The sequence below is a fragment of the Chrysemys picta genome, chromosome 16 (assembly GCF_011386835.1).
Source record: "Chrysemys picta bellii isolate R12L10 chromosome 16, ASM1138683v2, whole genome shotgun sequence".
In the NCBI taxonomy this organism is placed as follows: domain Eukaryota; kingdom Metazoa; phylum Chordata; order Testudines; family Emydidae; genus Chrysemys; species Chrysemys picta.
Window position 1 is genome coordinate 5,562,580 of NC_088806.1, and position 26,405 is coordinate 5,588,984.

At 47.6% G+C, this 26,405-nt stretch overlaps 3 protein-coding genes across 17 annotated transcripts in view; 1 reads left to right on the top strand and 2 right to left on the bottom strand.

Annotated features, from left to right (window-relative positions):
* Nucleotides 1-20,171, top strand: part of LOC101938259 (zinc finger protein 501-like) — a 95,001-nt gene extending 74,830 nt beyond the window's left edge. For both annotated transcript variants that reach the window (XM_065569973.1, XM_065569972.1), the window contains one exon: nt 19,554-20,171. In XM_065569973.1, the coding sequence (XP_065426045.1) occupies nt 19,554-19,720 (167 nt within the window). In that variant the 3' untranslated portion in view covers nt 19,721-20,171. The remainder of the gene's footprint in view (nt 1-19,553) is intronic.
* The window catches only part of LOC101936867 (zinc finger protein 239-like), a 309,680-nt gene that overhangs the window by 166,905 nt on the left and 116,370 nt on the right, over nt 1-26,405 (bottom strand). The window lies entirely within an intron of this gene.
* Nucleotides 1-26,405, bottom strand: part of LOC112061322 (zinc finger protein 436-like) — a 57,609-nt gene that overhangs the window by 9,827 nt on the left and 21,377 nt on the right. For 5 of the 9 annotated variants that reach the window (XM_065570075.1, XM_065570073.1, XM_065570072.1 and 2 more), the window contains one exon: nt 4,055-8,759. The exons of 1 other annotated variant lie outside the window; for it this stretch is intronic. In XM_065570075.1, coding sequence (XP_065426147.1) covers nt 7,669-8,759 — 1,091 coding nt within the window. In that variant the 3' untranslated portion in view covers nt 4,055-7,668. Of the gene's footprint in view, nt 1-4,054; nt 8,760-26,405 lie in introns of those variants that run through there. 3 more of the 9 variants (XM_065570078.1, XM_065570077.1, XM_065570076.1) reach the window with 1 other exon arrangement.

A 26,405-nucleotide genomic window follows, 5' to 3' on the forward strand; every position in this document is an offset into this window, starting at 1 on the left:
GCAGCTCCGGGAAGAGGCTGGAACGTGGGGAAGGGGGGGGAGGAGGGGCTGTGTGTGGCTGTTACTTCAGGCAGCACCCCCAGCAGCTCCCATTGGCCGGGAATGGGGATCCGCGGCCAATGGGAGCTGCTGGAGGCAGTGCCTCAAGCAACAGAAACACACAGCCCCTCTGCCCCCCCTTCCCCACGTTTCAGCCTCTTGCAGGGGCATAGGGTGACCAGATGTCCCGATTTTATAGGGACAGTCCCGATTTTTGGGTCTTTTTCTTACATAGGCTCCTATTACCCCCCACCCCGGTCCCGATTTTTCACACTTGCTGTCTGGTCACCCTACAGGGGCAGGGCAGGCAGGGAGCCTGGCAGGCAGGCATGCAGTATGCGCCAGGCCAGATCCTGACCCCTGACTCTCTCCTGCAGCTGAACCCCCTGCCGCACCCTGCACCCATCCTGCACCCCGAACCCCTGCCTCACCCTGCACCCTGACCCCCTGCCATACCCTGCACCCATCCTGCACCCCAACCGCCTGCCTCACCCTGCACCCCTCCTGCATCCCAACCCACTGCCCTGAGCCCCATGCCGCACCCCTCCTGCACCCTGACCCCCTGCCATACCCTGCACCCCTCCTGCACTCTGATCCCTGCCCTGAGCCCCCTGCCACATCCTGCACCCCGACCCCCTGCCCTGAGCCCCCTGCCGCACCCTGCACCCTGACCCCCTGCCATACCCTGCACCCCTCCTGCACTCTGATCCCTGCCCTGAGCCCCCTGCCACATCCTGCATCCCAACCCACTGCCCTGAGCCCCATGCCACACCCCTCCTGCACCCCGACCCCCTGCCGTACCCTGCACCCCTCCTGCACCCTGAGCCCCCTGCCACATCCTGCACCCCCTTGCACCCCAACCCCCTACCCTGAGACCCCTGCTGCACCCCACACTCCTCTTGCACCCCAACCCACTGCCCTGCTCCCCCTGCTGTACCCTGCACCCCTCTTGCACCCCACACCCCAACTCCCTGCCCTGAGCCCCTACCACACCCCACACCCCTCCTGCACTCCCTGGGGGCAGGGAAGGGGCAGAGTTGGGGTGGAGATTTTGTGGAAGGGGTTGGAATGGGGGCAGGGAAGGGGTGGGAAGAGGTGGGGCAGTTTTGTTTTTCCCATTTTAAATTACCTTGATCATTTTGATGGGAAAAATGTTTGCATGAGGCCAAGGAAAAATTAGAAAAGTTAAAAAGCTGCCTGGGAGTCTCTGAGTGCCATGGCTAAGGCTAAACTTTAGCATGGGCATTTTTAAACATGGGCATTTTTAGTAAAAGTCATAGAGAGGTCACAGGCAATAAACAAAAATTCACAGCCGGCATATTGTCCATGACTTTTCCTATAAATCCCCATTACTAAATCTCTGCTCCTGGGCCCCAGTGCTCAGGGGCCCCTGCTCCTGCCATGGTGCTGACTCCTGGGGCTGCTGCTCTGAGGACCTGGGCACCACTCTCCTGACAGCCCCTGGGGTCACTGATCCAGCCACCCCCTGGACTGCTGCTGCTCATAAAGTCCCCAGGGCTCCCCTGGGACTATTTTTCAGGGGCTCCCTGAAGCCCCCCCCCATGATCACTGCTCAGGCGCTCCCAGGCTGAGACAGAATACAGCCTGTGTATTAAAAACTGTAAATTGCCTGGAACATCAAGTAGGGTGAGAAAAGCTTTGATCGATCCAATTCTTGCTTAGTCTGTCCAAGTTAGAATTTAGACTGAGATTCTATTTTTGTGTGTTCTGTAACGAACTTTGACCTCTGTGCCTAACACTTACACTCACTTAAAATTATCTTTCTATAGTTAATAAACTTATTTTAATATTTTATACTTCTAGTGAGTTTATCCAAAGTGCTTGGGAAAGCTGCTCACTTTACAAAAGGTGGTGCATATCCATTTTCTTTTAATGGAGTGGTGAACTAATGAAAGATCTTGTACTGTTCAAGAAAAGGTCGTGTGGTGCAAGACAGTACATTTCTGAGGTGCAAGGCTAAGGCCTCGGGAGATTTGCTGGTGACACTCTCTGTAGAATTCATGAGTGGCTTATACAGCATTCATGGAACTTAGTTGGGTGTGTCGCTGCATGTTGTTGGCTGAGTGATCACAGAACTAGGAGGGGGTTTGCTGCTTGCCACTAGCACAGCATTGTAAGAGACAGCCCAGCCTGGAGAGTTAAGGGAGCCCAACGGTCCCACAGTTCCAGGTTGTAACCCGCGGATCCTGTCACACAAAGATCCTACTGTGACCAGTCGTGGTCATGTTGTGTTTAGTACTGCCCTATTGCTACAACAGCCACAGATGCAAGATGGGTTACAGCAGCCTTGACCTCATTTCCACGTTTAGGTGGTTCTCACCTAAATCTTCGAGCAGCTCACAGTAATGTCCTGAGCTCCCCAAGTCCCACTGATAGCTGAGCTCTTCCTCCCCCTTGAGCCCAGGAGAGACAGTGGGTGGTGGGTGAGTTTATACTGAAATAACTGACAAAACCAAGCAAGGAACAAAGAAATGTTTGCTTCAGTCACTAGGTCTCTGTTTTTCTTTATTACTCACACTCTCTCCCCTTCTCTGATAATGAGCAACGGTAAGAAAACAGCTTGAAACATGTGCTAGGTGTTAGCTAAGTTTGGATGACAAATTTAAAACAATCACAGCACCCGCTAGTGTGACACTGACACTATCAGATTCTGACCTTTCATTCACACTTCATTAATAACTGTTTCCCTGAAGTACATTGCTATGATTATTTCAATGGCTCCTACACTGATACCTGCTGCTCCTTCTGGCTGATTCATTGCGCTATTTGGAACCTGCACCTAAAATTACACCCTTCCTGGGAGCAAGATTCAAAACTGCCCAGGGAAGCCCCATTGGGTTTCAAATGCAGCACAGGCAGGGAGGTGAGGGTACAGCACAGGAGTCTCTGAACTCCTTCTTTGTCACAGGGAGTGGTGTCTAGTGGGCTAGAGTAGGGGGGTCTGGGAACCAGGACTCCTGGGTTCTATTCCTTGATGAATGGAACCTAGTGGGTTAGAGTAGGGGGGCCAGGCCTTCAAAGAGAAAACACCTCCCTTTTCAGCACAATGCACTTTGAAAAAACATATGGCTCCTCATTCCTTAAGTTCTGGCACCATCATGCAGCCATTTCATTTCACTTCTTACTATTAAAAGTTTTGGGTACTTTGCACAGAAATGTTATTCTGTAGCGGGGGTCCCAAACCTGGACGCAGTACTCACCAGTGCCAAATCACTTCTCTCAAGCTGCCGGCAACCATCCTACTAATGCAATCCCATATGCCATTAGCCTTTTTGGCAACAAGGGCACACTGCTGACTCATATCCAGCTGCTCATCCACTCATCCCCAGGTCCTTTTCTGCAGAACTGCTGCTTAGCCAGTTGGTCCCCAGCCTGTAGCAGTGCATGGGATTCTTCCGTCCTAAGTGCATGGCTCTGCTCTTCTTCTTTAACTTCCTCATATTTTTTTGGCCCAATTCTCCAATTTGTCTAGGTCACTCCGGACCCAATCCCTACCCTCCAGCACTTGGATTCCTGACATGCTTTCACAGAGGGAAGAGCACATGTTCCATGATTTCATGGGCAGAGTTTTAGGTCTATTTTCATTCAGGGAACTATGCTATAGGGTGCTTTCCTTGTGTGAATTTGACAGGTGGATCAACATAGATGCACACTGTGACACTTCTCAGGGTGCTGAAGGCTGTGAGTTTCCTTGTTGCCACCTGCCACTAGTAAGAGGGATTTTTGCATTTGGCAGCTGGATGTTAGTGACCAAACTCACCCAGCCTATCAGGGACTCAAGCACCCTCCTCTGAGCTACAGCAGCCCTGCCAGTTCCCAATAGAGGCACCCTAACCCCTGAGTTCCTCCAATGTGTCCCCCTCTAGCATCCAGCCTCGATCACCAGATACTCAGAGAAATCCCAGATCCTCTCTTCCTGAAGCAATAGTATATCCCAGGTTACCAGTTTTACTGTAGACCACTGCTCCTGTATCAAACACAGCACTTGACTACATTTATTGAACAAACAGAAATTTATTTAATAAGGGATAGAGATTTAAACAGAAACAAATGTGACTGATGGAAACTAAACAAAATCACAAAATGCAACCTACACTTAATAGTTACCTTTCCTATCTAAGTAGATTCTCATGTCATACTTCAGTCTATTGCAGTGATTGCTAGTCTCTAGAAGCCAGGGCCCTGCCTTTCATGAAGCACCACTGGTCGTTACGGATCTTCTTGGTGAATGGACCCAGAGTGTTTTTCTCCACACCGTTATAAACTGAATCGGTCATTTGTCTTTATTCACAGAAAGGACGATCTCCTCATTGTCATATTGTCCTTTTCACTTCCACAGGATTTTGATGTCTATAGTTTGTTGTTGATGGTTTTCTATCGGCTTTTCTGGGTTGGCGCAAAGGTTGATAATGGAGCAATACATCACATAACTGATTAGCAAGGGACAAGTGACAATTCCCTCCCATTGGAATGGGCTGTCCCCACCAAGACCTATGACTGGGGTGACTCACTTTCATGACAATAGCATATGGGCATAATTTTCCACGTACTTACATTACTCCTTCAATATGTCTCATACACACCTCGCAGTGATTAGGAGGAACAATCATTTACAAGCTTTCATTAGAGATCTCACTGCTATGCTTCCTGGATAAATATAATAAAATCAGTGTATTAGCTGTGGCAAGTTTGTCAGGACTGAGACAGGAGTTGCTTGTGAGTAACAGTGACCCCTTTGCTAATTGGCACCAATAAGCTTTTGTCACGCATGCACTGAGCTATATAGTCACATCCTGATATAACAGAAAGGCCAGCACAAAAAATAGAGAAAGGAACAATAAGATACTAAAATGACAATGGTTGGAACTTTCCTTTTCCTTGATATTGATGGTTGACAATTGCAGCTTTCCTACCTGCTGGACATGTCCTATAACAGATGTCATGCCTTTACTTTGCAAATTAGAGAAGTGGGGAAGTCAGTGACCCTTATAGTCTAAGTGGCTAAAAAGTTATAAAACTTGTCTCTTCGAAAAGTTTTTTTTTTTTTAATAGAAATTGACTTGGAAGCTAAGCAAAATAAGTTCCATTTGAAATACAAACAATTAAAATCTATACTGGGCCAATATTCTTATACACTCTTTCTCACACACATTCTCCCACCCCAACCTTTGGAGTGAGGTTTTCTACCAGAACTCCTTACACTACACAACGGGTAAATTAAACCAAATTAACTTTTCAAGATTAGCCATCATTTGCTGCAAGACTAACAAAACAAAAAACAAGACAACTTTCAGTTTTCCAAAATAATTCAGATCATCACACAATTAGTCTCTTACTCTTTAACCAATAACTTCACCTATAATTACATTTTCATTGGAAACAACACCATATTCAAAGATCACAAATTCTCGTCACATATGTTAGTTTTCTTTTAATCCCCATTGCCAACAACTGAATCTTGGCTCAAGTTCTGGTTTGTCCCAAGGTAGGTCCCAGCCACTTCTGTGAGTTCATATATCTCTGGTTCTTCTGCCATGTGTGTTGGTGGAAGGGGTCTCCTATGTGGGAGTGTTTGCATCATGAGGAAAAATACCTCTCTTTTCACACTTTTTAATCTTTCAAAGTAGGACAAGCTAGAGGAGAAGTGATGTAAATGCATAAAACTCAAGATAAAACTGTCTGGTCTACACTAAAGACATTTATCCGTAAACGTATATTGCTCAGGGGTGTGAAAAATCCACACAGGTGAGCAACGTAGTTATACAGCCCTAACTGCCTGTGTAGATAATGCTTCATCAGCAGGAGAGCTGCTCCTGCCAACATAGCTGCTTCCGCTTGCGGGAGCTGGACTAATAAAGTCCAGAATGAGGAATTTCTTCCATTGGCTTAGAGCGTCTGTAATAGCAGTAAAAAGCAACAAAGAGTCCTGTGGCACCTTATAGACTAACAGACGTATTGGAGCATAAGCTTTCGTGGGTGTATATATAAAACCATGGAATCAGGACTCACCATGTGTGTATCTGGAAGTCAGAAATTGGAGCCTGACACATTCATTGCTTCATTGGTTACCATCATTTCTACAGCCTGAAAGTCCTTGTTACCCAATCAGGCCGGTAGTTTGGGATCCACCGGGAAGGAATGTCCTATGAAGCACTCTCTCTTTGAATCCCAACAGTGAAGGATGATTGTTCTCAGTCTAACCCTGGTATCCTCTGGAACTGTAATCAGTGACAGTGCACTAGGAAGTGGAGTGGTACAAACAATTTCCCTTGGGTCACTGGTGACCATAGCTTCCTTTACAGGGGTGGAAACCAAGAACTGAGTGTTTACTCTTTCCAAATCCTTGGCCTTGTTTAGGGTAAATTTACAGTTCTCTGAAGTAGAATCCTTTACAAAACCACTCAAAATCTCAACAGTGTTAGTAAGGAATGGCTTCCCAAAACAGTCTCCAATATCTGAGCTATATCCTATCAAACTGAACTAATATCCGATTGGGTGACCTTCAGGAAAGATAGAAATCCACATCACAGAGAGATAGAATACATGACAATGAAAGTGTCAAGTGAAATTCCGGAGCAGGTTACATCTGATTATTCAGAATCAGGACAAGAGATTCTCCCATCACATTCTCCTCTGAGCCATTCAAACATACTTCACTCAGCACTGTCTCAATAGTCAGTTACGTTATTTACAACATTTTTACAATCTAGCATCCAAATAATGCAGGGGAAAAACAGCCACCTTGCCAGAAGTGGCTTTACCAATAGATGGAACCTGTGATTTAAGCTCCAAATGATCCCACTGTGTTTGGGATCCATTTGAATTCCCCTTCCAGGTCTTTAATACTTTCATCTCCAGTCATAGTGACTCTGATTTAGGATTAAAAAAGTCAAAGTATCATCTCCAAGCACAGACAGCTGAGAACTCTTCCTCACATGACACTTTGAGAAGTGGATGGATAGAATGTGACGAAGTTAAACTCTGCATGGCTCAGACAAAAGTTAACAGTTCTGCAGTGATGGGGAAGGAGGGAATCTCTGAGTCTCCCCATCTCCTTCCAGTGTCACAGAGGCTGAACTGACACTATATTCCCTGCCCCCGCTCCTCTTCATTTAAATATAATTTGAAAAGTTCCCAGTATAACTGCTCATTAGCAAAACCCAGAGCAACATGAGAACAACTGGCAATGATAAAATCTGTATCACTGGTGACTCTAACAATAACTTTGCAATAGGAGGAATGGTATACATGTGATGCTCCCTGGTTCTGGATAGGAAGGGCACACTTGAATGTCTCATGGGACAATGGAGTTGATAAAAAGGACAAATAGGTCAACTTCAAAACAGGTTGAATGGCAAAAGGCAAAAATGGGCCCCTCATCTGGACAAGCTGAGGGATAACGGTGCTGCAAACAGTTCATACAGCTTTAAAAGTTACTCTGTGGGAATCTGGAAAAGTATTAAAGAAAAAAAAGTATGGATAGCCCTAGAGGTTTTTATGGTGTTGATCTCACTTGCAGATTCTCTGATGCCTAACATGGGCTGAGTGCCAAGAGAAGGTATTCCCATACTCGCAGCATTCATAGGGCTCTTCGCCTGTGTGGTTTCTCTAACGTTCAGAAAGGGCTGAACTTCTAGTGAAGCTTTTCCCACGCTCTCTGCATTCATAGGGCCTCGCTCCAGTGTGGATTCTCTGATGCCTAATAAGGTGTGAACTGTGTTTGAAGGCTTTCCCACACTCAATGCATTCATAGGGCCTCTCCCCTGTGTGGATTCTCCAATGCCTAATGAGGGTCGAGCTGCGATTGAAGGTTTTCCCACACTCAGTGCATTCATAGGGTCTCACACCAGTGTGAATTTTCTGATGTTCAGAAAGGGCTGAGCTGGTAATGAAGCTTTTCCCACACTCACTGCATTCATAGGGCCTCTCGCCTGTGTGGATTCTCTGATGTTGAAAAAGGGCTGAGTTGGTAGTGAAGCTTTTCCCACACTCAAGGCATTCATAGGGCCTCTCCCCTGTGTGGATTCTCTGATGTTCAGAAAGGGCTGAGCTGGTAGTGAAGCTTTTCCCACACTCACTGCATTCATAGGGCCTCTCCCCTGTGTGGATTCTCTGATGTTCAGATAGGGCTGAGCTGGTAGTGAAGCTTTTCCCACACTCACTGCATTTATAGGGCCTCTCGCCTGTGTGGATTCTCTGATGCCTAATAAGGTGTGAACTGTGATTGAAGGTATTCCCACATTCACTGCATTCATAGGGCCTCTCCCCTGTGTGGATTCTCTGATGCCTAATAAGGTGTGAACTGTGATTGAAGATTTTCCCACATTCACTGCATTCACAGGGTTTCTTACCTGTATGGATTCTCTGATGCTTTATAATGGCTGACTCATGATTTAAGTTTTTCCCATACTCAGTGCATGTATTGTTTCTCTTTCTCCTGAGGATTTCTTTCTGTGTTGTGATTTCCTTGAGGTCCTTCTGAGTTCCCAGATATGAAATTAATTTACCCACTTTCTCCCCTGGCTGGTTTCCCTGCTCTGTCTCTGGTCTGTGCTGAATTTCACAGGATTTTCCCTGCTCATGACTCCTGGACACATTCCTTTTCAATCTTCGCGATAGTGCTCTGTCTTTATCCACTTGCTCAACATTTTCCTGATGAGAATTCTGCTCTTCTTTCTCACATACCATTGCATCACCTGCTGTGACAGAAACAGAAACCTCAAACAGGGATGGAAAGGGGAAGGCCAAACCTAAACAAGTGCTGAAGAGAGGTCAAATAAAAATCAGGAACTGAACTCCCCCAAACTCTTCCCCCAAATGTAGTAGTAGGATTTTATGTTTGTATTTTATATAATTTAGAATGAAGGATAAAGAATAAGAATGTAGCATGTATTAAATGTATTGGTGTATGATCTAATCGTATCCTGTCGGCCACCCTTTTTGAATAATAGAAAGGAATGGCCTTATGGGCCAATGGGTAGAGATACATCAGCCAGGATCTGTGTCTGGACTGATTTCAAGGCAGTAACAGACCTTTGAGGGTCATCAATTTGTTGTAGGCTTAGCATTTTAAAAGAAGTAAAAGAATGGCATGATTGTTTTCTTTTTCATTGCAATTTGATGTTCCTGTTCAAAATGTTCTGTGTAAATTAATTCTGTTTTGTGTGTGAATGAGGAATGTGTGTGTAAGCAGAGTCAGGATGAGCTCTACCCTGACATCTGGTGGTGAATTATGGCTAGTGTGGAAAAGAACTCCAGGGGCTGATCTTGTTTGCATAGGCACAACCACCCACCTGGCATGAAACAACAGCAACTGAAAGAGGTTACTTTGGCTGGTGTGGGATCCCCAGTTTCTCTGTTATTGGGGCAGGAAGAATAAAGTTTTGTTACCCTGATTCTGTGAATCAAGGCCAGTGGAACTGTTGTATGACAGAAGGACTGAGTGAGTCCTTCACCATTACCTAAGTAGTACTTGCTTGACAAGGGGCATGGGTTACAAAACCCAGTGAATTGAGAGAGAGGATGGGGACAGGTATTTGTACTTGATGGTATGGTCCCCTTCTGAGTGCTTGAAACACCAATTGCACCATCTCCTCTCTCCACTGTTGAAAGTCAGAGCTAACTTTGATTCCATTAGGAGTCTAGTTACAGACTGCTGAGCTGAATTCACTTTGGGCCAATGGTGCACCAGCACTGGGGCTCCCCTACTCTGAGCTGAAATCACAAAAGAGTTAAAGTTATAAAGTGCTGTGTTAACTAGTGGGGGAGCCTGAAGCTATATTGCTAAGCAGCTGGCGGAGCAATTTGTGGGGACGACTGGAGGAGCAGCAAGCGGTGCGGAGCCTTGCGGGGACGGTTGGAGCGGCCCAAGGAACGGCGAGTGAAACTGTTTGTGGGAATGGCTGGAGTGGCTCACAGGTTGGTGAATGGAGCGGAGCAGAGCAGCTTGTAGAGCGGAGTGGTTCATGGGACGGCAGGAAGTGGACTGGCTCGTGGTGAAGGCTGCGGCGGAACCCCACGGAGAGACGGCCGGCCTCGGATCATGTAAGGTGCCCCTTAACACCCTGCGTGCCCCCCTTTTACTCCGCGGCTGCACTGACCAGGGACAGAGACTTTGGGGGTTGTTGGACTTTTGGGACTTTGGGTGGTTGCTGGACCCAAGAGACTTTGGGGGTGTTTGACTTTGGGGACTCTGGGTGATTTTTGGGTTGCTGGATTCAAGAACCAAAGGGAAAGGACACAGCCCAGTTTGCTGGGGTGGGTTTTTTTTGCTCATGGTGTGTGTTATGAATCCTGTTTGTGGTGTTTTTCCAATTTAATGCTGAGGTCATTTACCTCATGTTATTAAACATTTTCTGCTACTCAGACTCCATGCTTGCGAGAGGGGAAGTATTGCCTCTTAGACGCACCCAGGGGATGGTATGTAATTGTCCCAGGTCACTGGGTGGGGGCTGTGACAATGCGGTTCTGGCGGAACCCACCTGAGAGCGCCAACTCAGGACAAATTGCTAAAACAGGGCAGTTACAGCCCAAGGCTGGGGTTTTTCCACTTCTACGGCAAACCAAACCAGCCAGACTAGGAGGACTTCGGTCTCACCCCATTGGCTAACCGCAAGTCTCACAAGCAATCTCCTTAGACACTCCAGTTTCCCGGTATTACCACCAGTGCCACACGTTATGGGGACGAATGGTTGTGAAAACCAATACCCCAGTAAAAGAAAAAGGTTCTCCTGATCCCAAAGGACCAAGCCCCAGACCCAGGTCAATATACAAGTCAGATCTTACCCACAAATCACGCTGCTGCCAATTCTTTAGAATCTAAAATCTAAAGGTTTATTCATAAAAGGAAAAAGATAGAGATGAGAGTTAGAATTGGTTAAATGGAATCAATTACATACAGTAATGGCAAAGTACTTGGTTCAGGCTTGCAGCAGCGATGGAATAAACTGCAGGTTCAAATCAAGTCTCTGGAATACATCCCCAGCTGGGATGGGTCATTCAGTCCTTTGTTCAGAGCTTCAGTTTGTAGCAAAGTTCCTCCAGAGGTAAGAAGCAGGATTGAAGACAAGATGGAGATGAGGCATCAGCCTTATATAGTCTTTTCCAGGTGTAAGAACACCTCTTTGTTCTTACTGTGGAAAATTACAGCAAAATGGAGTCTGGAGTCACATGGGCCAGTCCCTGCATACTTTGCTGAGTACAAGGCGTATCTGCCTTCTCTCAATGGGTCCATTGTATAGCTGATGGTCCTTAATGGGCCATCAAGCAGGCTAGGCAGAGCTAATCCCAGCTTGTCTGGGATTTCACCCAGAAGCATAGCATAAGTTTGCCATACAGACAGTATAGAGCCAATATTCATAACTTCAACTACAAAACTGATACACACATATAGACAGCATAATCATAACCAGTAAACCATAACCTTGTCCTAGACACCCCATTTGACCCCCTTTATACAAGATTTGGGTGCCACTACAGGACCTTGGTTGCAACAATGATCTATATGGTCCCAGTTTATGTCAATAACGTCACAGGGGCTCGAGCCGGTTTTGCATTGCGTTATTGAAACGGAACCCCTAGATACAGAACCCGGCCCTTGTTGCTGCCAACTTAGCTGGGCAGAAGGGTTACATTTTTGGGGGCTCGTCCGGGATTCCCTGGGTCAGTACCCCTCGCAAGCACCTGTTGAGTGTTCCACTGCATTGGGAAAACCATTTTGTTTATATTTTGAGGAAATTACTGTTTGTATAATGGCTAATATGTCAGGTTTGTTGGGTCCCGGCCCTGCAGCCTCTAGCTCAGGGGCCACAGCCTCAGCCAATGATTGGGCAAAAGCACTGGGGCAAATATTGGAAAAGGTTGTGCTGTCCCATGCTATGTCAAAGTCTTGTCGTGAGTTAAGATTATTTGCTGGGGCAGAGGAGTTCGAACCCTGGTTGGAGCATACCACTGAAGTGCTGCAGGAGTGGGCCGTACCTGATGCAGAAAAGCAAAGATGTCTAATAGAGAGCCTTACTGGCCCAGCATTAGATGTGATTCACACCCTGAAGCTCATTGACCCTGGGGTCAGTGTGAAGGACTGCCTAGATCATACCTTTGGGAGCGTAGAGGGCCCTTAATTCCCAACAGCAAAATGGCGAGAAGATTTCAGCCTATATACAGAGGAGTGACTGCTTCAGAGAGCTATCATGAGGGGAGCAGTGACTGCTGAACAGATGGATCGGACCAGACTGGCTCAAATTGTAAGAGGAGCTCAGTATCAGAACCCGATTCTACTCCATCTCCGGCTAAGAGAACGACAGGAAAATCCCCCAAGTTATTCCCAGCTGATAAAGGAGGTCAGAGAAGAGGAAGAAGAGCGAGTTTTGGGAAGCCCAAACATTGGAGCCAGCCGGCACACCACCACTGCAAACGGCCAGTGTACTGATGGTGAGCACTACAGAGGAACTTGCCCAACAAATGCAGGTCCTGACAGAACGGATAGCTGAACTGCAAAGCACCATTGACTGAGCTAAGACTTCCAGGAATAAGGAGCCTCTGACTGTGGCGATGGAGAAGTCAGCATTTAGAGCCACCATCCCACCTGGGCGAAGGGGGAAAGGACAATTCTTCTGCTACCGATGTGGTCAGGATGGACACAGTGTGGCCAAGTGCCATAATGAAGAAAACCCCTCTTTAGTGTATGGAAAGCTGAGGATCAGTTGGGAGAGATCCGGTAGCTGCCAGAGAGTCCGGGGACGGGGACCACACAGGCCTGCAGGATTTGAAGATCCCCACAGGACTGATAGGGCCTCAAGCAGAGGTCATGGTGAGGATTGAAGGGGCGGAGTGTAAAGCCGTGCTTGACACTGGATCTCAAGTGACTATTATATTTCAGTCGTTCTACCAACAGATGCTTAGGCACCTGCCTATACAGCCACTGACTGGCATTGGTCTGTGTGACCTCAGCATGGATGAATACCCTTACCAAGGGTATGTCACAGCGCACCTGGAATTCCCAGAGGAGGTTGCTGGGGTAAGAGAAGAGGTGGACACAGCTGCATTAATATGCCCTGACCCTAAAGGAACCTCTGATGTGTCTGCTGATAGGGACCAACTCCAGTCTCTTCAAGGTGCTCGCGGATTACTGCAGACGACGGGCTGGGGACCAGTACCTGAATACCCTGATGATCCATACTCTTTGTGCTGAAGCCTATAGGAAGATTGAGGGTGCTAAAAAGGAGACATCTGAGCTACCAATTGGGGCACTGAAGTACATGGGCACAACCCCCTTAGTAGTGCCTGCAAGGACGGAGCAAGAAGTGCTTGTCATGAGTACCTGGCTGAAAGGCAGTAAAGGGGCATTAGCAATGGTAGAGCAGCCAGTTGAAGGAGAGCTCCCGGAAGGAGTGATGGTCCCCAGTGGAGTCATAACCCTACCTGCTGAAGCCCAGGAAAAGGTGACTATACTGATTGCTAATGAAACAAGTTGAGATGTTGTTGTGAAGCAAGGACAAAAGATAGCAGACCTCTTCGAGCCTGAATCAATTGTAAAACCTCAGTGTGAGACTCAAGTTCCGACAGGTATCAGAGGGGTAGCCATGTTAGTCTGAATCTGTAAAAAGCAACAGAGGGTCCTGTGGCACCTTTAAGACTAACAGAAGTATTGGGAGCATAAGCTTTCGTGGGTGAGAACCTCACTTCTTCAGATGCAAGAGCATCTGAAGAAGTGAGGTTCTTACCCACGAAAGCTTATGCTCCCAAGTTCCGACAATAGACCCAGCAAAGTTTGACTTTGGAGATTCACCGTTGTCCAAGGAGCGGAAAGATCGCCTGAGGAGGAAACTTTGTGAAAGATCCAAGGTGTTCTCATTGCATGAGTGGGATGTGGGATGTGCAAAAGGAGTAGAGCACAACATCAGACTGCATGACTCTCGACCTTTCAGGAAGAGATCTAGGAGGATTGCCCTCTCCGAGATGGAAGATGTGCGACAAAATCTTCAGGATCTGGCTGCGAATGGCATCATTACAGAGTCCCGCAGCCCATACGCCTCACCCATTGTGGTGGTCCGTAAAAAGAATGGGAAAATCCGGATGTGTATTGACTACCACACCCTAAACCGCCGTACTGTGGTTGACCAGTACACAATGCCCCGAGTCCAAGATGCCTTATACTGTTTGCTGGGAAGCCAGTGATTCTCTGTGTTGGATCTTCGGAGTGGATACTACCAGATCCCTCTGGGTGAAGAAGATAAGGAGAAGACAGCCTTCATCTGCCCATTAGGGTTTTATCAGTTTGAACGCATGCCCCAAGGGATTTCTGGAGCACCTGCCACATTTCAACGTCTTATGGAGAAAGTTGTGGGAGACATGAATTTACTGCAAGTGATAGTTTATTTGGATGACCTGATTGTGTTTGGAAGAACCTTGGAGGAGCATGAAGAAAGACTTCTTAAAGTGCTTGATAGGTTAGAGGATTATGGTTTGAAGCTTTCAATTGACAAATGCCAGTTCTGCAGGACCTCAGTGAAGTATGTGGGTCACATTGTGTTCCAAGAGGGTGTGAGTACTGATCCTGATAAAATAGAAGCACTCACTACGTGGCCATGTCCAAGTAACTACAGAGAACTCAAGACCTTTCTTGGGTTTAGTGGCTACTACCGCAGATTTGTGAAAAACTATGCTACGATTGTAAAACCTCTGAATGATCTTACCGGGGATACCAGTCCAGCAAGAACAAATCTAAGGCCAAGAATAAGGGGAGGTCCCCAAAGCCTCCTGTGCAGAGACACTATGGCCCCTTCAAAGCATTTGGGCCACGGTGGGATGAGAGATGTGAAAGGGCTTTTCGAGAAATCATTACTTGCCTAACTCATGCTCCGGTCCTAGTCTTTGCTGACCCAAGCAAGCCATTTATCCTGCATACTGATGCCAGTTTGGAGGGTCTGGGAGCAGTACTGTACCAGGAAGTGGAAGGAAAACATAAACCTGTAGCCTTTGCCAGCCGAGGACTGTCCGATAGTGAAACTTGCTATCCCACCCACAAGCTGGAGTTCTTGGCCTTGAAATGGGCCATCACTGAGAAATTTCGAGACTACTTGTATGGTGCTCAGTTCCAGGTGTAGACAGACAACAACCCACTGACCTATGTGTTAACAAGTGCTAAGCTGGATGCTACAGGGCAAAGATGGGTGGCCGCTTTGCCTAGCTATGACTTCAACATTCAATACCGATCAGGGAGAAGCAATGTAGATGCAGATGCATTGTCCAGGCGTCCACAGGCACCAGGAGTTGCTGTGATACCCACAGATGGAGTGAGGGCTATTTGCAGTGTGAGTTGCCGAGAGCCAGAGGCCCATGAGAGTCTTCATGGAAGTGCTGCAGAAGCTTTGGGCCTGCCCCCTGAGTGCGTGCTTTCAGCTTCAGTGAACTATATTGCATTGGACCAATCTCCTTTGCCCATGCTCAATGCAGCTGACTGGCAGGAAGCCCAGCTGCAAGATATTGACATTCGTGATACACTACTTGCCAAAAGGGAGGGGCGAAGCCCAGCTGTGGTTGTCCCACCTAACCCAGAGGGTAAATTACTATTGAGAGAATGGACCAAACTAAAACTGATTCAGGGAGTGCTACCACAGACCCTTTACAAAAGCAATGAGCACAGCTAGTGCTGCCAAAAGAGTACAGAGCCCTGGCCATGAGGGCCCTGCATGATGACTTTGGACATTTAGGGATGGAGAGGACCCTGGAACTTGTTCGTAGTAGGTTCTATTGGCCTCGGATGGCTGAAGATGTTCGCAGGAAGTGTGAGACCTGCGCTCAATGTGTTCAAAGGAAAACTCTGCCCACGAGGGCTGCATATCTGAAGAACATCACCAGCAACAAACCTCTGGAGCTGGTATGCATTGATTTCTTGTCTTTAGAAGTAGACAAGAGGAATATTGGGAACATTCTAGTAGTGACTGACCATTATACGTGATATGCGCAGGCATATCCCACACGTGATCAGAGGGCCACCACTGTTGCTCGAGTACTGTGGGAGAAATATTTCTCAGTTTATGGATTTCCAGCCCGGATACACTCGGATCAGGGGCGGGACTTTGAGAGTCACCTTCTGAAGGAGGGGCTGAGGATAGCGGGAATTAAAAAGTCTAGGACAACATCTTATCACCCGCAAGGTGATCCTCAGCCAGAGAGGTTCAACCGAACCCTATTAGATATGTTGGGGACTTTGCGGCCAGAGCAGAAGGCAACCTAGAGCCAACATGTCGCATTTCTAGTGCACGCCTACAATGCCACAAAAAACGATGCTACAGGAGTCACCCCATATCTCTTAATGTTTGGGCGAGAACCAAGATTACCCATAGACCTGTGCTTTGGTGTATCAGAGGATGGAGATAGCTGTGAAACTCATCAGCAATATGTATCCCGACTAAGAGAAAAGCTGCAGGATGCTTATCACTTAGCTACAACTGTGGCTCAGAAGAATGCAGACCGCAACAAATAGCGATATGATGCTAGGGTACGTCTGCAAGAGCTCCAGCCGGGGGACAGAGTCCTGCTGCGAAATTTGGGTATTGCTGGCAAACACAAGATAGTGGACAGATGGAAGGCAATACCTTACTTGGTGATGGAAAAGCTAGGAGACCTGCCGGTCTACAAGATCAAACCTGAAGAGGGTCCAGGGCAGACAAAGACAGTGCATAGAAACCTTTTGCTCCCTGTGGGGGAATTGGTAGGCACCCCTTATGAGATGGGCCACAACAGGGCAACCAGGCAGAACGAAGATGCTGGACCAAAGCTGCCCTCCAACATGGACAGCCAGCCCCCTGCAGCTAACCTACCCCTATGCAGCACATCCAAGAGTGAGTCTGAGGAGGAAGACACAACCATGGTGTATCCTGGGATGGAGACTGAATCAAAAGAGAGCTCCTCCTCTTCTGCCCTAAACCCCATGACAGAAGTATTTAGGCCCATTCCTGACACCCCTGAGCCACTGGTGAGACCCCCATGTGATGATACACACAGGTTATTGGACAGTGGAGACATACAGGTGGAGGATGTCCTGGGCATCTGGGACCCTCTACTGTTAGAACTAGAAATGCAGGGGCCTATGCCAGTAGCCGAGGGGCCCTCAAAGGAAACCTCTCCATCTGTCGTTCAAGAGGCTGTCCCCCCTACCACGACAACAGAGATTCTCAATAGATGAGAAAGGGTAATAAGACCAGTAAAACGGTTGACTTATGATGCACCTGGGGTGACTAGTGAGGAACCAATATGCTTAGCACACAGGCTTGTAGAAGCTAAAGTGGGCTGAGGCCCTTTGGAGGGAACCAGTGAGTTGGTATAATAGGGAGTGTGATTTGTCGGGACGACAAATTCTTGGCTGGTGGGAGGATGTAAGCAGAGTCAGGATGAGCTCTACCCTGACATCTGGTGGTGAATGATGGCGAGTGTGGAAAAGAACTCCAGGGGCTGATCTTGTTTGCATAGGCACACCCACCCGCCTGGCATGAGACAACAGCAACTGAAAGAGGTTACTTTGGCTGGTGTGGGATCCCCAGTTTCTCTGTTATTGGGGCAGGAAGAATAAAGTTTTGTTACCCTGATTCTGTGAATCAAGGCCAGTGGAACTGTTGTATGACAGAAGGACTGAGGCCTGGTCTACACTACGAGTTTAGGTCGACTTTAGCAGCTTTAAATCGAATTAAGCCTGGACACGTTCACATGACGAAGCCCTTTCTTTCGACTTAAGGGGCTCTTTAAACCGGTTTCTTTACTCCACCTCCGACGAGGGGATTAGCGATAAAATCGGCCTTAGCGGGTCGGAATTGGGGTAGTGTGGACGGAATTCGACATTATTGGCCTCTGGGAGCTATCCCACAGTGCTTCATTGTGACCGCTCTGGACAGCACTCTCAACTCAGATGCACTGACCAGGTAGACAGGAAAAGCCCCGCGAACGTTTGAATTTCATTTCCTGTTTTCCCAGCGTGGAGAGCACAGGTGACCACACAGAGCTCATCAGCACAGGTAACCGTGATGGAGTCCCAGGATCGCAAAAGAGCTCCAGCATGGACCGAATGGGAGCTACGGGATCTGCTCGCCATATGGGGAGATGAATCAGTGCTAGCTGAACTCCGTAGCAGTAAACGAAATGGCAAAATATTAGAAAAGGTCTCCAAGACCATGAACAACAGAGGTCATAACAGGGACGCACAGCAGTGCCGTGTGAAAATTAAGGAGCTAAGGCAAGCCTATCAAAAAGCCAGAGGGGCAAACGGAAGGTCTGGGGCAGAGCCGCAAACATGCCGCTTCTACATGGAGCTGCATGCCATGCTAGGGGGTGCAGCCACCACTACCCCAACCATGTGCTATGACTCCGTCACTGGAGAAACACACAGGGAAGAGGGTTCAGGGTACGAGGAAGAGGAGGATGAAGATAATGTAGATAGCTCACAGCAGCAAGGAAGCGGAGAAACTGGTTTCCCCAACAGCCAGGATATGTTTATCACCCTGGACCTGGAGCCAGTAACCCCCGAACTCACCCAAGGCGTGCTCCCAGACCCTGAGGGCACACAGGGGACCTCTGGTGAGTGTACCTTTGTAAATATTACACATGGTTTAAAAGCAAGCGTGTTTAATGATTAATGATTCATTTGCCCTGGCAATCGCGGCCAGTACAGCTACTGGAAAAGTCTGTTAACGTGTATGGGGATGGAGCGGAAATCCTCCAGGGACATCTCCAGAAAGCTCTCTTTCATGTACTCCCAAAGCCTTTGCAAAAGGTTTCTGGGGAGGGCTGCCTTATCCCGTCCGCCATGGTAGGACACTTTACCACGCCAGGCCAGTAGCACGTAGTCTGGAATCATTGCATAACAAAGCATGGCAGCGTATGGTCCCGGTGTTTGCTGGCATGCAGACAACATCCATTCCTTATCGCTCTTTGTTATCCTCAGGAGAGTGATATCATTCACGGTCACCTGGTTGAAATGGGGTGATTTTATTAAGGGGACATTCAGAGGTGCCCGTTCCTGCTCGGCTGAACAGAAATGTTCCCCGCTGTTAGCCACATGGTGGGGGGAGGGGTGAAGTGATCATCCCAGAGAATTGGGTGTGTGGGGGGGGTTAGTTGGGTTTGTGCTGCATGTTAACCCAGGAACCGCAGCCCTTCCTTTTACATTGCAAACCCATTTTAAATGGCCAACCCAATGGGTGCTTGATATGGGAAATGAGGGCGCTACTGTTTGAAACCATTCCCACATGTTAAGAAGATTAAAAAAGCCAAAAGACTGTGGCTTACCATGGCTGCCTGCAAGCCGAAATCTGTTGCCTGACACTGTGTGAGTGATCTCTCACACCAAACCGGCAGGCTCTCAATATAAGAGGAAAAATGTGACCTTGTAACGAAAGCACATGTGCTGTGTAATGTGAACAGCAAAATTTAATGTGAAAGACTGTACCCATTGTTCTCTAAAATTTGTCTTTAACCACCTCTCCCTTCTCCTCCACCAGCTGCAAATGTTTCTCCTTCACCGAGGTTAGTGAAGATTAGAAGGAGAAAACGGCGGACTCGGGATGACATGTTCACGGAGCTCCAGATGTCCTCCCACGCTGAAAGAGCACAGCAGAATGCGTGGAGGCAGTCAATGTCAGACTACAGAAAAGCACAATATGAATGAGAGGAGAGGTGGCGGGCTGAATCGCGGGCTGAAGAGAGCAAGTGGTGGGCTGAAGATGATAGGTGGCATCAGCTTGCAGACAGAAGGCAAGAGTCGATGCTCCGGCTGCTGGAGCATCAAACTGATATGCTCCAGTGTATGGTTGAGCTCCAGGAAAGGCAGCAGGAGCAGAGACTGCCACTACAGCCCCTGTGTAACCAACAGCCCTCTTCCCCAAGTTCCATAGCCTCCTCACCCAGATGCCCAAGAACACGGTGGGGGGGCCTCCGGCCACCCAGTCACTCCACCCCAGACGATTGCCCGAGCATCAGAAGGCTGGCCTTCAATAAGAGTTAAAGTTTTAAACTGCAGTGTGTCCTTTTCCTTCCCTCCTCCCCCACCCATCCCGGGCTACCTTGGCAATTATCCCCCTAGTTGTGTGATGAATTAATAAAGAATGCATGAATGTGAAGTAACAATGACTTTATTGCCTCTGCAAGCCGTGCTCGAAGGGGGAGGGGAGGGTGGGGTGGTTGGTTTACAGGGAAGTAGAGTGAACCGGGGGGGGGGGGAGGCGGAGAGTTCATCAAGGAGAAACAAACAGAAGTTTCACACCGTAGCCTGGCCTGTCACAAAACTCATTTTCAAAGCTTCCCTGATGCGCACCGCGCCCTGCTGTGCTCTTCTAACCGCCCTGGTGTCTGGCTGCGTGTAATCAGCAATCCCACCCCACCATAAATGTCTCTCCCTTACTCTCACAGATATTGTGGAGCGCACAGCAAGCAGCAATAACAATGGGGATATTCTTTTCGCTGAGGTCTGAGCGAGTCAGTAAGCTGCACCAGTGCACTTTTAAACGTCCAAATGCACATTCCACCACCATTCAGCACTTGCTCAGCCTATAGTTGAACAGGTCCTGACTACTGTCCAGGCTGCCTGTGTATGGCTTCATGAGCCATGACATTAAGGGGTAGGCTGGGTCCCCAAGGATAACTATAGGCATTTCAACATCCCCATTTTCTGGTCCGGGAAGAAAGTCCCTTCCTCCAGCTTTCGAAACAGACCAGAGTGCCTGAAGACGCGAGCATCATGTACCTTTCCCGGCCATCCCACGTTGATGTTGGTGAAATGTCCCTTGTGATCCACCAGGGCTTGCAGCAGCATTGAAAAGTACCCCTTGCGGTTTATGTACTCGGTGGCTTGGTGCTCCGGTGCCAAGATAGGGATATGGGTTCCGTCTTATCGCCCCACCACAGTTTGGGAATCCCATTGCAGCAAAGCCATCCACTATGGCCTGCACGTTTCTCAGAGTCACTACCCTTGATATCACCAGGTCTTTCATTGCCCTGGCAACTTGGATCACAGCAGCCCCCACAGTAGATTTGCCCACTCCAAATTGATTCCTGACTGACTGGTAGCTGTCTGGCATTGCAAGCTTCCACAGGGCTATCGCCACTCGCTTCTCAACTGTGAGGGCTGCTCTCATCCTGGTATTCTGGTGCTTCAGGGCAGGGGAAAGCAAGTCACAAAGCTCCATGAAAGTGCCCTTACACATGCAAAAGTTTCGCAGCCACTGGGAATCGTCCCACACCTGCAGCACGATGCGGTCCCACCAGTCTGTGCTTGTTTCCCGGGCCCAGAATCCAGTAACACCATGATTTGCACATTGCTGGAACCTGTACTTTGTGAGAGGTCTATGTCCATATCAATTTCCTCATCATTCTCGTCGCCACGCTGTAATCGCCTCCTCGGCTGTTCCTGGTTTTGCTTTGGCATGTCCTGGCTCTGCATATGCTCCAGGACAATGTGAGTGGTGTTCATAGTGCTCATAATTGCCGCGGTGATCTGAGCGGGCTCCATGATCCCAGTGCTATGGCCTCTGGTCTGAAAAAAGGCGCGAAACTAGTATCTGACAGACGGAGGGAGGGAGGGAGGGGCAAGTGACGACATGGCATACAGGTACAGGGAATTAAAATCAACAAAGGTGGCTGTGCATCAGGGAGAAACACAAACAACTGTCACACAGAATGGCCCCCCCAAAGATTGAACTCAAAACCCTGGGTTTAGCAGGCTGTTGATTTCACGGAGGGAGGGGGAAGCAAATGAATACAGAACAAATCTATTTTTTACATCTTAAACTGGCAGACGACGGTGCAGCATGACTGATAGCCCTCGGCATCTTCTGGGTGCTTGGCAGAAAATACTGGGCACTTGGCAGAAAATAGCATACTACGACTGATAGCTATCATCGTCGAGACTGTTCGATAGGACTGAGCATGTCTGCCCAGGTGCCCATGATTGACAGCCACTACAGTATGACGACGACGGATATCAATCGTAATATACCATCTTCTACCAAAAGGCAAGGGGCTGCTGCTGTGTGCAATGCAGCCCCACGTCTGCTAGCCCCCAGATCGCCGATGAAGGCTACCAGTCATACTGCACCGTCTACTGCCAAAAGGCAATTAGCTACTGTTGTGTAGCAATGCAGTACCATGTCTGCCGGCACCCAGAGGGCATATGGTGATGGTGAGCTGAGCTAAGCTGAGCGGGCTCCATGCTTGGCGTGGTATGTTGTCTGCACAGGTAACCCAGGTAAAAAGGCACGAATCGATTGTCTGCTGTTGCTCTGACAAAGGGGGAGGTGCCTGATGACATGTACCCAGAACCCCCCGTGACAATGTTTTGCCTCATTCAGGCATTGGGATCTCAACCCAGAATTCCAATGGGCGGTGGAGACTGCGGGAACTGTGGGACAGCTACCCATAGTGCAACGCTCCAGAAGTCGACGCTAGCCTCGGTACTGTGGACACGGTCTGCCAACTTTACGCACTTAAGAGTATTTTATGTGGGGACACACACAATCGGCTGTATACAGCCGATTTCTATAAAACCGGCTTCTATAAATTCGACCTAATTTCGTAGTGTAGAAATACCCTGAGTGAGTCCTTCACCATTACCTAAGTAGCACTTGCTTGACAAGGGGCATGGGTTACAAAACCCAGTGAATTGAGAGAGGATGGAGACAGGTATTTGTACCTGATGGTATGGGCCCTATCTGAGGGCTTAAAACACCAATTGCACTACTTTCTCCACTGCTGAATGTCAGAGCTAACTTTGATTCCATTAGGAGTCTAGTTACAGGCTGCTGAGCTGAATTTATTTTGGGCCAATGGTGCACCAGCACTGAGGCTCCCCTACTCTGAGCTGAAATCACTAAGAGCTGAAATTACAAAAGAGTTAAAGTTATTAAGTGCTGTGTTAACTAGTGGGGGAGCCTGAAGCTATATTGCTAAGCAGCTGGCGGAGCAATTTGTGGGGACGACTGGAGGAGCAGTGAGCGGCGTGGAGCCTTGCAGGGACGGTTGGAGCGGCCCAAGGAACGGCGAGTGGAGCTGTTTGCGGGGACGGCTGGAGCGGCTCACAGGTCGGTAAACGGAGCGGAGCGGAGCAGCTTGTAGAGCGGAGCGGTTCATGGGATGGCAGGAAGTGGACTGGCTCATGGTGAAGACTGCGGTGGAACCCCATGGAGAGACAGCTGGCCTCAGATCACGTAAGGTGCCCCTTAACACCCTGCATGCCCCCCTTTTACTCTGGGGCTGCACTGACCAGGGAAAGACACTTTGGGGGTTGTTGGACTTTTGGGACTTTGGGTGGTTGCTGGACCCAAGAGACTTTGGGGACTCTGGGTGATTTTTGGGTTGCTGGATTCAAGAACCAAAGGAAAGGACACAGCCCAATTTGCTGGGGTGGGTTTTTTTTGCTCATGGTTTGTGTTATGAATCCTGTTTGTGGTGTTTTTCCAATTTAATGCTGATGGCGTTTACCTCATGTTATTAAACATTTTCTGCTACACTCAGACTCCATGCTTGCGAGAGGGGAAGTATTGCCTCTTAGAGGCACCCAGGGGATGGTATGTAATTGTCCCAGGTCACTGGGTTGGCGCTCGAGCTGGTTTTGCATTGCGTTATTGAAACGGAACCCCTAGATACAGAATCCGGCCCTTGTTGCTGCCAACTTAGATGGGCAGAAGGGTTACATGTGTTTTAAGAGATAAGTGTGAAGGCCATCGCTGAACCAGATGTGCGTGGAAGGAACCGGAGACAGACGCAAGGGTGCCAGAAGGCTGCAACACGCCCCTAGTGAAAGGTCAGACAAGGGCAGATTGAGGACTCTGAAGACGAGACAGACACCTATCAATGGGGACAAGATAGCTGTGATCAAAACCAGCATGGGACAACTCCCTGAGGTACTTGATGAAAGAACAAGATAAAGGATGAGAAGGACAATTTAAGAAAATAAGCACTCTTCAAACAACAGTTGATTACAGCAAGACGGTGCAAAACTCATTGGTCTCAATGAAGGAAAATCAGTATATAAACAGGGTGCCTTGTCATGAAACTTTAGGTTTGTCCTGCCAAGACTTCCCCGGAGCATTGTGTCACGACCAACGGAACCTGGCTCCTCCCTACCCGCAATCAACCTTGCTGGCCGGTTGCAGACTCTGGACTGGTAACTATAACATCGATTGGCAAGACAATCTGATTTAAATAGCAAATAAGAGCTGTAGTAAAAAAATAAGTGTGCCACACTGAGCCTTAAGGTGGCTCTATGTAATCAAACTGTCGCTTTGAAAAGAGTACATAAAAACTGAGCAAAAAAGAAATAGTTACACCTTATGTAAAAAATAATATGGCTAATATTATACAAGTTAAACTATGGAAGGAATGTGCATTTTCCCTAGAATATGGGCAGTGTATATTGTAGAAGGGGTAAAAGAAATGCAAAAACATACCATACTACTTAATTAAAATCCTATTAGGGCTCCAAAGGGAGCCACAATAGGTTGTGTTTTCTTTTTCAGATAGTTGTGTGTTTTAGAAGCAGGAGTTAAAAGTGAAAAATAATCAAAACTCTGGTGGAAGTTGATTGTGTCCCTTTTAAGACAGAATCTCTAAGCTGCTAATGGCTTTAAATCCAAAAGCAAGACAAAAAGTGTCTGTGTTAATGCAAAATTACCTGATAAAGGAAGAAAAGAACAGCCCAAAAAAGTCAAACCAAAGGACAAGATTGGAGACAGGTAGATCAGAGGAAGGTAAGGGTACTAGTAGAAATGCCCGCCCCTACCAATGCCCACTCTTTAAGAGTACTGCTAGGAGGATTCAATTTTCTTAGACCACACATCTATAAATATGCTGAAATAACTCCCCCATTGTGGAAACTGATTTTAAAAAAGCCAAAATGGGAATGGGGAAAAGAACAGGACTCCGCTTTAACCCTGCTAAAACAGAAGGCTCTCACAGCCCCAGCCCTGTGTTTCCCTGATGAATCACAGTCTTTTGTTAAAAAACAAATGTATGTTTGGCAGCTAATAACATGGCCTTGGCTGCCACACTATTACAAAATATTAAAAAAGGGAACCTTAAAATGGGAAGAAAGGTTCACTCACTAGAATCAAAATGGATAGGCCCTTACTCCATAGTGGATCGCCTTAGCCCATTGGTATACCACATTAAAAAAATAAAAAACGGAAATGGGTACATGTTTCACAAATTAAACTGTTTACATAAATAATGTTTGAATTCGTTGCAGAAAAGGACATCACGGAACCTGAGCACGAGGTGCTGCTTCACCACCACAATTGTAATCCACAAAAAATGAGACTCCAGTGTAAGGTCTGGCTTTACCTGCTTCTAGGAACTTTTAGTGCCCAGATAATTAAAGCAATTATAAAAAAAATGCAGCCCTACTTATAAGCCAATATTTAAGGAATAATTCACTCCCCAGCAACCAATCATGGATTCCTACCTGTGATCCAGTAATCCTCATGGAATGATATAATAAAAATACTAGCCAACTCTTAAAACCCTTAGGAAATACCAATATGTGTGCCTGAAAGATAGGGGTTAAAAGAGAGGGTCCCTATGAAAATACCACCTGGAGTTCCAGCTACCCACAATTACCCTATCAGTAAAATAAGCCTGTTAAAACAAACAATACTAGCCATTATTGTGGAATTCTGTCCAATACCCGGTAGTAAATTAAACCTATGGTTCCCGGACACATGCACGAAAACCTGGAGCAAAAAATATGCATTTGAAAAAACTCACTGGACCCAATGAAAAAAAAAAATCGCTATATAAACAGGGGGCCTTGCCATGAAACTTTGGGTTCATCCTGCCAAGATTCCCCAGAGCATCGTGTCGCAACCAACGGAATACGGCTCCTCCCTACCCGTGATCAACCTAGCTGGCCACTAGATTGATCCGGACTCTGGACTGGTAACTATAACATCGATTGGCAGGACAGTGTATGCGTGTGTGGTGTGACTGAATGCATATGCTAATTGTTGTATCTTCAATAAACGCAGTGTATTGCCTTTTCCTCCGAAAAAGATCCTGTGTGCTTCTTATAAGTATAACAATATGAAGTAATGAGAATTTTGTAGTATGGTTGTCACTAAAAAAATGCTGTAAAAATCAGCCAGAGATTAGCTCCCCAGAGGCAACAGCAAGGAAAGTAACCAACACCCGGGTGGGGTGTCAAACCATCAACAGCCATTGTCCAGCAAGAGAGCTATAATGCAATGCCTCACCTGCATGAGGCCACACCAGGGGAATTGCTCAACCTTGCTTGGATAAACTCAGAAATGCTCACCTTACTCTGAAACAGGGCGGGGGAGCAAAGCCATGAGGGAAGAAAGGAC